The sequence below is a fragment of the Merops nubicus genome, unplaced genomic scaffold, assembly GCF_000691845.1.
Source record: "Merops nubicus isolate BGI_N331 unplaced genomic scaffold, ASM69184v1 scaffold13738, whole genome shotgun sequence".
NCBI lineage: Eukaryota > Metazoa > Chordata > Aves > Coraciiformes > Meropidae > Merops > Merops nubicus.
In genome coordinates this window covers 29,909-42,591 of record NW_008625192.1, presented here as the reverse complement: position 1 = coordinate 42,591, position 12,683 = coordinate 29,909, and the positions used below count along the sequence as shown (strand labels likewise).

The 12,683-nt window shown below is 36.3% G+C and overlaps 1 protein-coding gene across 1 annotated transcript in view; it reads right to left on the bottom strand.

The window, feature by feature from the left end:
* The window catches only part of MAP3K15 (mitogen-activated protein kinase kinase kinase 15), a 59,522-nt gene that overhangs the window by 20,958 nt on the left and 25,881 nt on the right, over positions 1 to 12,683 (bottom strand). Inside the window, exons 8-14 of the mRNA XM_008945604.1 lie at positions 11,754 to 11,866; positions 10,557 to 10,716; positions 9,790 to 9,940; positions 9,283 to 9,390; positions 7,920 to 7,969; positions 4,815 to 4,910; positions 3,163 to 3,250 (exon numbers count right to left, since the gene is read on the bottom strand). Coding sequence (XP_008943852.1) covers positions 3,163 to 3,250; positions 4,815 to 4,910; positions 7,920 to 7,969; positions 9,283 to 9,390; positions 9,790 to 9,940; positions 10,557 to 10,716; positions 11,754 to 11,866 — 766 coding nt within the window. The remainder of the gene's footprint in view (positions 1 to 3,162; positions 3,251 to 4,814; positions 4,911 to 7,919; positions 7,970 to 9,282; positions 9,391 to 9,789; positions 9,941 to 10,556; positions 10,717 to 11,753; positions 11,867 to 12,683) is intronic.

Below are 12,683 nucleotides of genomic sequence, written 5' to 3'. Positions count from 1 at the left end.
CTGCTGAAACCTAGTGAGTCATACTGTCAGCTGAATAAGTCACTGCTCCTTCAATGACTTCAGTAAAGCTACACTAACTTACACCCACCCCCTCGTGGTCTTGTCCCATATGGTGATCTCATTACAGAGCTCTCCTTCTATTAAAGCCAGTAAAAAAGTCCACAGATGAATGATGCTTAACGAAAGTACATCTCAAACACTAAGTAAAAAAATTCTTACAGAAGTCGAGTTGAACAACACACCCTCGATTCAAATCAGGAAACTGATAAAGGATATTAGAAAAACACTTTTGCAAAGAGTGAAAAAAGGAACTGGACCATTTCATAGCTTCAGGTATTATCAGAAGTACACAGACCTACTCTAGCATCTTCCCAAATCCAAGAGGATTTCCCATATGGGAAAACTGCAGGGTATTCTCTGTGACTTCACAGGAATTCTCTATTAAAAAAAAAAAAGCCAACAAACCTTTTTACAATGGCCATAATTATTGAAGTTTCTGTCAATGACCACTTTTTATGCTTCATCCAATAAGACTGCCTCATACGGAATGCAGCCTTGTGATCTACTTCTTTGAAGTGTCTTTCCAGTTTGTGTTGCAGCTCTGCTATTTCTATGTCCATGTAGCACTGACGTTCCCCCCTCTTCACCTCAGCAAAGATGGCAAGTTTCATGCAGTTGTATGGAAGGTGCTAAAAAAAACCTGTCTGTTGTTTATCCTAACAGCATATTCTGCTCAGTGGAACTAAACTTGAGTTAGCCCAGCTTTGGTACAGTTACATTTTCCATGTTTCAGCACTTCACAGTTCATAACATAATCTTGTTATATGATAGGCATAACCAACCCAATAGGCCATATGTAAAACTTGTCAGGTTCTTTGGCAGCAGCATATCCAGCTTTCACAACTCTCATGTGACATAAAACTGTGCAGAAAAAAGACAGCCGTCACATTGCAGAATTGAAGATTGACAGCAACCCTATCCATACCAGACTGGTCCTAAGCCAACCCTATAATTACCGTGGAGAAACCTATGTTCTCTATTCTGGGTCCTACAATACATGGAAATCATTGAGATTTATAGTTCAGTGCTAGTTAGTAGACAGTTTAATAGACCTGTATATAGTTGAGGCCACTTCACATTTGCCTCCTCTCTTTCCAACAGCTACAAAGATTGAATAAGTCACTGCTGGTTGCCAAAAGTCTGAATATGTGATCCACTGAACGTGCAATTCAATCATTAGGTATGAGTAAACAAGTGTTCATAACTGACCTTCTGTGTGAACGTGGTAGGACAGAGTCTGATCTCTAGGATTGCCTATTTGGGGTACAGCAGGTAGTCTTAAAGTGATAGGAACTTCAACATCCAGAAGCAAATATCTTAAGGTAGAAAGGACTGCCAAACTCACTCTCCTTCCAAATCATAGTCAGATGTAGAACTAAACTGTAGTTGCTTTTAAATAATAATGCAGTCCAAAATGCACAACTCCTTGGGACAATATTCTCATCAGAATTCAGACTGAAATAATATTTTCTTCCTGCAAACTGTGCTCAAGGTTATTTCTTCCTCAAATATAAACAGTTGTTTTATTAAAGTTCTGCTTCCTCTGTGCTTGTCAAGCCCATCAAGACCATACAAAGATGCGTTTTCCGTGTTCTCTCTTCTCAAATGTAAAATTTCAGGCTGCAGATAGACAAGTGTCTTAGCTCATTTATAAGCTAAATAAATTAATCCTCCTCTATTGTATCTTAACTGCCTGGCTTTAGGCAGTATGTATGAGGTGATAATTGTGAAAGTATCAAGATATATAAAATTATATATAGCTTAAAGATTTCAAATTAATTCCTGCAGTCGGTTCTCCATACCTCATTGACTCGTGCAGGATCGTTTCCTGCTGTGCATTCTCAAGCGATTCTTCCAGTTCAATTTTTAAAAGGGTCAAGCCACAGTGAGCTCACTTCCTCTAAGAGACTATTAAACAGTTGAACAGACTGTATTGTTTGGAGATTTTCCTGCTAGTAGCTAAGTACATAAGTATGCAATGTAAAATCTGCAGCTATAGATAATATCCTGTCTTTGCCTAGGCAGAGCTCTGATCCTAGGCTGGGACCACAGATGTGTATATTAAGATTAAGAGATGTGCATATCTTGTCCTTTTCCCTTGAGGAGAGAATTCTGTCACCATGATGCATAAATGTCAGTGCAAAAGCTCATCTTCTCCACCATATGCAATTACGTTCAAAACTACAGTAGAGGGTCTTCTACTTTCTTAATCCCACCCTGAAGCCTCAGGTACTACAAAAGCTTCACTATCATAAGAAGCTGCTCTGATTTGTAAGCCTAAGAGAACTGCTGAAAGAAGGCATGGTTAGAAAGATACCCAGCTCAAGCAAACCACAGTAGGGCTTTTACACTCATTAACTGGATGGACTGAATTTGCTTGACCACAAATAAAAGCTACAAACCAAAACAAACAGAAGCACAGGATATGGATTTAGTGCTGCCAATCTGGACATATGCTATGAGGCAATGTGTCTTATGAAGACATGGATTCACCTACCCCAGCCTGACACCACACTAATTGTGAATAACCCTTTCCAAGTTGTTGGGTTTTTTTTCCCCTTTTGTAACGACTATAAAGAAAGTCTACAGCAACTAGGTTGCTAACATGGATGTTTCAGTGATAAGTCAAAAGCACAATGTATTAATCTGATCCTAAGTATCTGCAGAACTCTGTAACAGAAAAAGCCTGTCAAATGAGATTAACTGGAGTTGTAATAGTATCAGGCACCAGCTAGAAAGAAAAGTGCATTTGCTAAATCACTTTTTCCTAGAATTTATTTAGTATCTTATCTTTTATATCCAGGTAGAGCCAGCTGAAACCAGATAGTTCTCATCTATAGATTGTTGGCGACATAAATACAAAATCAGTAACACCCTTCATTAGGGATTTATGCAGTTTACAGTAGAAACAGGCTTACTTTATTAAAAATGCGTTTTTTCAAATGAATGCAACTTTGTGTACAAATAGTTTTGCAAGAACTGAAATTTCATATACAACTGAGTTTCCATGGTATTTATTATATTTCCAGTAAAGTGATGTGAAAGTGAAGGAAGGACCAAGACCAACCTTCGGAGTTCTTCAGTCTTTTATCATTGACATACCTCCAATGTGTCTCCATCTATTTCTCCTTCTAGTTCCAAAGTACTGCCAACAGCATCAGACAAAATTTCTTTCACCAACCCACAGAATCTAAAAAAAAATAAATCAATAAACAGCAGAGGATCAAAGAAAAATAACCTTTTAGAAAACGATTAAAGAGATTCTTCACAAGGTGGGCTTTGCTTCCAAGCTAACAAACTGACTACCATGTTCATTGGTTTCTTTCATTACTGACTTTCTCTGTATTTGTCTTATTTTAAACGAGGAAGAACATCAAACACACAATAAAAAGCCTAATTATTTACAAAATTATTTCCTGCAGCAGAACCCAATACTTGCTTGTTATTGTAATCGCATAGTAAAATCTTGGTACATCACACTCAAATATTTTTGCTGTACACTTTAACTGAAAGTGCTCAGTATGGCCTTGTCTTTATAAATTTAATTAAAGTTGAGATATTAAAAAACTAACTAGTGATTTTGTTACATTGTATTGGGTGGTTCTCCTATGCAGTGCTAAGAATTTTATTACCCTCAGTTTAATTTAAATGTTCCTATGGACTTCGGCTGCAAGTGTGATTACTCTATATTTCTAATAACTAGATTTTGTGGTTTCTAGACGTGTATCCAGAAAGCAAAGAATATAAAACTAGCAACATGTTCTGAAAAGTAGGGTTTTGACTAGTTTAATCTGTTTCTCTGGGATGGAGATCCTTAAGTACAAGGCCATCTTTTCCTATAGTCTCTTGCCTAAGCCTCTCCCTATTTTCCAAATTCCATAATAAATGGTTAACAACAATTAAAAATTATTATAAAATATTCACATCTCTTTCACTGACTAAGAGACATCTCTGGAATGGACTCCTGTTCTGCACTGAATAAGGCATAAAAATGTGACGATCTTTCATAACACAAGTTATGATGTTAAATTAAGGTTGAGCAGTAATATTAGTTTTGGTGTTTCCCACCTTATACGCATTGCACTCTGCAGAATTAATAATTTTCTTTAACCTGAGTTTATTCTATGTGATACATAAATAATAATTACTGCAAAATCCATATATATATACCATCCAACCCTCAATATTAAGTATATTAATAGATCAGCCTACTTCATTCAGAAGGTTTATATGCCAAGTATCAGTCCCCCAGAAGAATTTGTTCTGTATGAATTTCAATTAGCATCCTCACTGTTTAGAGACAACTTATCATCAGAAAATATTTGAACACAGGTGCAGACAGTAACAGGTATCTGTGATGCAACATAAGCTAAAAATTTCTACTAAATCTACTTGATCTTACTTAAACTAAACCATTACATAAGGGAATCTAGACCAATACAGTACCTTACATGGCAAACACACACAAAAAAGGTAATAAATATGAATAAGCTACTTAAGCCTTTTCTCACACTTAATGACTTGTAGGTAAACTGATCAGAACCAGCCAACAAGTGTAATGACGCATTCTTCTCATCACCTTAAATATCTTTGACTTCAGCTCATTGCTTCTTCATCAAGAAAAAAGGAAATGAATAAGCAATCAATGAAACAAAACCAAAACACACCCATCCCAGCCAGCTTTCAGTCTTTACTAAATCAATTCTATTTGGGACATAGATCTTGCCTGCAATACCCACACAAACTGAACTCACCTACTGCATTGGTTTTCTGTAGAAAAGTAGATTTGAAAGTCGTCAGAGTTGTCATGGACATAAAGAAAACAACATCGTTCATCAAACTTGGAAATGCTGTAAAATTCATATTAAGAAAAGATTATTTTGGATGTTAGTCTCAGAAGAAATAGAGCAAGAAGAATCTAAGTTTTTTGAAATATAGACACTTAGCAAACATCTTTTTCATAGTTAATTACCTCAGGGAGGCAGTATGCAATTCTATTTCTTTTCCTTACAACTAGAAGTTTGGATTTGGTTTATAATCCTATCTCCAGTTTGAAAAATGATTAAGGTACTGCTTACTTTTATAAAATACTAGTTTCTGAAGTGTTTTGAGATTTGCTGTTTGTCACTTCCCCTTCTATTTTTACACAGTTCCATCAGATTTCTTGGTATTTGATGATACCTCAGTCGAAAGTGAATTGCTTTGACACTATCTAGCTTCTAGGAAAGCCCTCCCTTTAAGCTTGACAAGTACTTCTATTTTCTATAATTCCATTACTCTTACAGTAAAACTGAACTGCGAAATACCTACAGTGTAGCAAATCCTTCAAAGGATATACTTTTAATGATGTTAATACTAATAAATAAGTTTTAGGATGACCAATATTTACTCCAAACTGTGGCAATAATTCTGACAAAGTGATTATTTATTGCTTATTGTATCTTGCCAGTGTCAGATATATCCCATCTAAATGCACTGAAGCAAAAAGTGAAGAGGCCATAAAGCATAATATCTATATGAAAGCAAACCTAGGAATGAACCTCTTATCATTCCAAACACTTGTGCTTCAGTGTTATTCTACATAAATGCCAAGTTGTTATGCTTGTTAAGGTACTGTCACTATTTTTGTGCACTAGATTAGTAAAATTGATTAGATTCTTGCCTGGTCTGTCTAGTCAAACTCATATTTTGTTTAGCCACTGTTGAGCCAGATAGTTAAAATGCATGACATTAGACTAAAGTAAAGTTGCAGAATGTTGTAAGATCAACTTGCTGTAGCATCATACAAGGCTACATGGACAAATGTTCCAAAAAATGAAAATTTTGCTAGACTTGTTTTTTTGTTTGTTTGTTTGTTTGTTTGTTTCAAAATATGTGAAAATATATTTTTTACCAGAACCAATAGCTTGGTTCTGGTATAGGAATTTCTACTGTAGCAAGGTGGATTAAACTGACAGGAGAAAAAATAGACAAACCAAGATGATTCTCCCAAGGACAAATATAGGATAGAAAAGACAGTATCTAAATAATGGTATTGTATTACAAACAGTGCAAGACGTGGTATATAAGACGAACTGGTTAGCATAAATACAATTTAAGGGTTTTGACAGAGTATAAATTAGCTGAGACCATTAATTTTTTTTTTTTTTCTAAAACTACTGCAATTTTAAAGGTATGGCAATTGTAAGTTGTCACATACAAACCAAACATGTAATTCCACTAAGTTTAAAAAGATTACTTGAGCATTGTAATCCCCAGCAGTGATTAAGAACCAAAGCAAATTAATTGCTTGCTTCTATTTAATGAAAAGTTATCTTTCTCAAAGATTAATTTCTGTGCAATGTGTTGACTGCAGGTAATTAATATGTCTCAGAAATGTTATGCTGAGTTATGCTCAATCAGCTCCACAGACTCCAGTAAGGGCAACTTCACATCCACTCACATTGCATTGAAGAGTAAAACATCACATTGAATTAACGTAAAACAAACACTGTTTCTTTTAGAAGAAAATACTGAAGTTATGGTAGAATTTATATCCAAATCCACAACTGCAGGTTCTCATAGTAATCATCACTCACTTTACTCAGAGAAATACTTTTTCCACTGAGCATATTTGGTTAAGCAAATTATACAAGAGAAGACACTTAGAACCTAAAACTTAGGTGTTTGTGGCCAAAATCATAGCCCAGAATCCCTCTGCTTTGAGAATGACAAAACTCTCTAGGTATCTGAATTTACACTTTTACCTGAATCTGAAAGTTTCTCAAGCATTTAAGTTCACACACTCACACAAGTGGTCCCAGTCAACAGCCATTTACATGCCTAGAAAGGCCTGATCCCCCATACAGTGACTCACAAAGTCAGAGAGAAAGCAAAAGCCCACCTCATCTTCCCTGTGCTTACAGCTCCTCTGGGTCTTAGCTACAGTCTCCACAGTGTAGAAAGAGCGAAAACACCACAAACACACTGTCAGGCTGTACAGACAGGTTTAATTTTGTTCACTCTCCTGGTCTGCTTTCTCTCACCTTTCTGGAAGCAATGAAGCCTAACATATAAGATGGCTTCTAAATGTAGTAATGTATTTTGCAGTAGTTAATACCAAATGTGATTCTTTTCTATCCTTTTAGTTTTCAAAACAATCCTGACGTTTATATAAAATATTCTGATCTTCTTTTGTTCTAATATTTGGATCCAGCTATCAGTGACTAGTATTTCCATTAATCTAGGCATCACAAAATGGGACTACTTTTATCTATTTAAAGGTTACTCCTTGAGAAACTCCACTAGCAGTCTCCTTCCAGCTCAAGAATTCTTTCCTTAGCACAAACTCTGTCCATGTCTCATTTAACATATACCTAATAATCCATATTTTAGTAAGTTTTTAGATAGAATCATATCAGAAGCATTTCTGAATTCCAGACAGAAAAAAACCCCACGGTTTCCTTTTCTTGAAGGAAAACAAACTGTTCTTTCACTTATTGATGAAAACAAGAGCAGCTAAGGGCTCTTGATTCCTTCTCCTCTCCATGTTTTTAAGTGCAGAGATAGCAATAACTTCACTATAAAATTTTGAAATATATATAAAATCAGGTACACAATTGAAGACAGGGAAGTGTAGCAGAGAAAACACACACTCACACACCCCTTTTAGATGAGTATTCCCATGAGCAATGTACAGCTCTGCCCTTGCATGGAAAGGCAAACTCTTCTGTAGTGACATTTCAAGGCAGATTGGACAGAACAAGCTTTTATAATGGGCAATGCAAAACAGAGATTTAAGGCAGAATCCAGATTTCCCACTTAAGGGAAACAAAAAACAGAAAAAAATACCCCACTTAACTGTTTTCTCATATACCAACCTTATTCCCCTAATGGAAGAAGCTGTAAAATTCCATTCGTGAATCTGTTTCTATAAAGAACAAAGAGCTATAATCAACCTCAGTTTAACCTTGACTTACTATTGAAAACAAAGTCACAGTATGGTGAGCAAAATACAGTTTTTCCAGCATGCCTCTTTTCCTTTCTTCCCCTTCACATTGCATATAAGATACATTTATAGGTAAAGAAAGGCCATACACTGCTGTTTTACTTGAGGAAAATGAATATAAATGGCACAGACTGGAAGCAGAGAACCCATTTCCTCATGTAAAATTAAATTTGAAGACTAAAACTTGAAATACAATTTACCAAACACAATGTTTTGACTTAATACAACAACATTTTGTATTACACATTGAGCAGACTATGCCCTACTCTTACCAAGGCTCAAAGGGAAAGGAAACTTCATACATCTCCCTAAGAGTATTGAATCAACAGCTTTGGCCCTGGGAGCACACGGGAGGCAAAACAAAGGAAGGACAGCCTGTGCCCAGGACCATAGCCCTGCATAAGTCTAGCACTAGCTGGAGATCTTATTTAGCACTGCCAGATATGCACCAAGAATTTGTTGCATAAAGCAAAATTATGTCAGACACAAGTCACTTGAGGCAGTGAAGTAGAACAGTGTACTGGAAAAGAAGTTCACAGATCCAGGTAATTATGTGGTCTTCCCTTGCTCTAACATGCTTCTTTTCCACACTCTGCCTCTCTACATTTTTAGACTATTCTCCACCTACATTGCTCTGATACTAAGAAGGGGTAGCGAAATACATTCAGACTTCAAATCTTGCCATGTGAAACTGAAATGATTTCTCACTTTTAAGAGATTACATTGTCCTACTCCTTTCCTAATCTCCTGTGCCTTATCCAATAATCCAAGATACCAAATATTTAATCTCTTGACACTTGTCATAGGCCACCATTTTTCCTAGTTGCTAATCTTATAATTGTAAAACTCTAAAATTTCTAAAACATTAAACACAATACTGGGCTTTATATTTACTTTTTATTTAGTTTTGAGCTGTATATTAATTAAAATTACACAATTCTAATGAGGAATATTATGAACAGACCAAATAACCCAAGCACTTCTACGACACAAGGTCAAGATTGGTGAAATCTGAACTAGAGGTCAAAAACATTTGAGGTTTAATTGTAGTCCTTTCTTTTCCTTTCCGTGTAAAAGGCAACTTTCATATCTGCACAGAAGAGATACTAAGGCTTGTGCTTCACAGAAATGTAGCAGACTTTAAATTACTGTAAAGTGCTCCAAATCTACATGTAAAAAACTGACTTTAAGCACATGAATCAGAATACAAGAAATACATCTGCTGGCAGTTTTACCATTTCAGTGGGAGAGACATGCCACAAAGACAGAGATTTCTCATCTGTTTCACTGTTGATGGAAACATATGCAGGCTGGTAGACTTTAGTTGGCTCTATTACCAAAACCTGAAAAGAGAGAATATTTTTCCTTAACAAGCCAGCAGCTAATACACAACGACATCTTCAGATGCTCTGATACAGACAGTGAGTAATATCAAGGGCCTGAAAGATTCCCAGGGGGAGAGAGAAGGGAAAGACATGTCAGGAAGAGTCTGTGCTCCTATGTACAACAAAATAGTATTATATGAATTTGTGGTAGGAGACTTAGAAGTATTTCTTAGAATGATTTTAGCGTGGTGGGTTAAACGCTTTTTATAAAGACTAACAGAATACAGGGGTTTGGTTCATGCAATGAAATAACAGGCAGTTAAGTATGTAAATATTGTGTGTAAATTCTTCCAATTCCTGTTCTATCCTATCCAGAATCATAAGACACACAAAACTTGTTTGGACATAACATCTTACTGGAAATCTCAGTCCATTAGTGGTTTCTTTCGTTGCCTCAAAAATTATATCTAGCCAGAAAGTCAATCTTTCTTGTCTAGAAGAATGTTCTATGGTGAGTTTCTTGAAACGCTGAATTAACATCAGATTCTGAACTAATGATTTCAAGTACCTAGAATGTATTGAATTAGTGAGTTAACAGAGAGAAAACAAAATTTGACCAGATTCTAAAACCACTTAACTGACTTAGACATCAAAAAGATTAATTGCAAAATCAAATGTACTTTAAAAGCAAATGTAACGGAAATGATTGTGTTGACTTTTATAGATTTCTGGAAAGAATACCAAGTTTAGTCAAAAACTAAAGCCATAAATGCACATGGATGTTCATGAACAGTATCTTTATGCAAAAGGGTATAGTTATGTGAGTAGTTACATGGTGATTAGACAGGATATTATGAGCTAGAAGACGGTGGAGGAGGGAAGCAGCAGCTAGCTAAACTCCAAAAAGAATGGTTTCACAATCTTGTCATAATAGTTTCACAAGGAATAATCACTAATTCCAAATTCTTTCTCATTAAATATGTGCTTCAATGAGTTAAACCCAACGACTGATAACTTCTTACTCTCCCTCTTCCTTCCCAAAATAAAAGAACAGAGTAAAGTCAGAGTTACAAACAATCTCAGATGGAAAAATCCAGTTAAGTTATCCAAGTGACTACAAAATTTTTTAAATTTCTGTATTTCCCCATAGTTGGGTACTTGAGCTACAGCCTTCTACCACATACCACAGTGGAGGTTTCAGCTTAAAAAGTTTCTCTGCTGCTTGTACTGCTTTACCAACATCATTAGCCAGCATGCTCACGCTGAAGAACTGTCCCACATCCCAGTAATTGTTCATTTTTTCTAGGCTTCCTTTTCTTCCCAATAAACTGTTTAACCGTACACCTGTAAATTTTCAATTAAAAAACATATTTTTCTATCAGTAAAACACTAATAAGTGTTTTTTACTGACAAATTCAACAGTAAAAGACTAATAAGAGCTGATTAAGCATCAGTTATCAAAACAAAGTGGAGCAAGTTTTTCCCAGAAAACAAAACAAAACATTGCCCAACACAGAGGCCGTGTCTGCATATAACATCCCCCATACAGTTCAGACAGTTAGAAATCAGGCCACACAGAATGTTGAAAACTTCTTGTGCTATATGTCTGGGCTACTTGCCTCCTGATTCTCAGTGTAAGCCACACATCTCTGTGTCCTCAAAATCTGCATCTACTTCAAGAAATCAATGGCTAGAGGCTTATGCTAGTCCCCTTCAGAGTAAGGTCAGGGGAACGATTTAAAGCCACCTTTGTCTTCCTCCCCACTAAGGTTCAAGTTCATGTTTCAGACAGGACCTGATTCCAAATATACTTATCATCCATTATCTTTCTAGGAAGAACTGTGTATCAGTTTCTATCATATGATTTCTGTACAGACATACAGTGGTGTGTTTTAATTAGCACCTACATAGAAGATGTGATTCTAGGTAGACACCTAGTTACTGTCCTGGTAGATCCCTCTTGGAAATACTTCCTGTGGATCTCTCAGTTCAAGGACAACAGAAACCCTGTGGATCCTTCCCTTGCATTCCTGAGGAGACCTGGGCCACACCTTCCTGTCTTTGTCCCTGTCAGCTATGCAATGGGATCACCCCTGTGGTACAGTAAAGGCAGTTTACCGATCATGCTGAAGTCAGTCCTTTCTTGTTCTGATCCTGTCTCTGGGACCCTTTAGATGGGACAAGTTTCTAGAAAGCTGCTCCAAGGCAACAAGGAGAAAAATAGTCCTTCGAGAACCCTGTGTTTTAGACTGCCATCCAGGATCTGCCATGAAAAAGCCTGAACCACCTTTCTACCTATGCAACCTATTACTATAAGTATTTTGTTTTTCTCCTAAGGACAGAGGCAGAAAGCTTGTCAATGGCACTGTGTGGATATTTACCTATTTTTCTCAGTTCCATTGAACTTTCAAACTGTTGTCCTGCAACAAGTAGCAAAACTGCAAGGTTAATTCCAGAATACAGAGTTGACTGGAGTTCAAATCCTTTGCGATACCTGCAGAGAAGTCATGAGTTCACATCTCACTGTACAGAAAAACAGAAATACTGCAAAGTTTTGATAGGTGTTTCAAGTCATCAATTTACTGTAAGGACTATATAGCTAGTTGGTACCAATGTCACTCTTTGCAAAGAGCACTGAAAATAAAGTAGCTTTTTTTTCTTATTGTGAGAAAAAACTTCTGCTTAGATTTATGCCCTGTCACCTTGTGTAGTTTTGTGCAAATAAATCAGTTCTGGCAAAACTCCATAAATACAATAGAACATAATTTTTATTATATTATTTATATGAGAAAAGCAATCAAAATATTAGTTTTCAGTGCAAGTTTTAAAAAAAGGCTCCAAGCCCTTTGTTTTAAAGCTTCATATTCATTAAAGTTAACTGAGACGCAGCTGATAGAGGCTGAATGCATGCCACTAGCCGGTACAGGATGAAGAGATCCATCTGAAGCCTGTAAGTCCACTAGCACCCATCCATGTTGCACTAACCACGTTGAGGTGATTTGTGGGGAAAAAAAAGAGAGAGAGAGAGAAGAGTATTTCACAGTTACAGTACAAACCTACATTGCTAACAGTATTGTAACTTGGCAGTAGTTTATAGGATTATAGAAATGTACCTAAGTGAACAGTATGTCAGTGACAGCCTGTGTGCACTTGCATGCTTTGCTGTCTCAAGAAAATTCATAATGCAGCTTATCAATATTTTTCCTTATATAAAGTAGATCATTGCATTTCCTGAAAATCTGGCATGGAAACCATCCTTACACAGAGGACTAATGTAAGTCCCATGATCTCAACCCTACATCATTTTGACC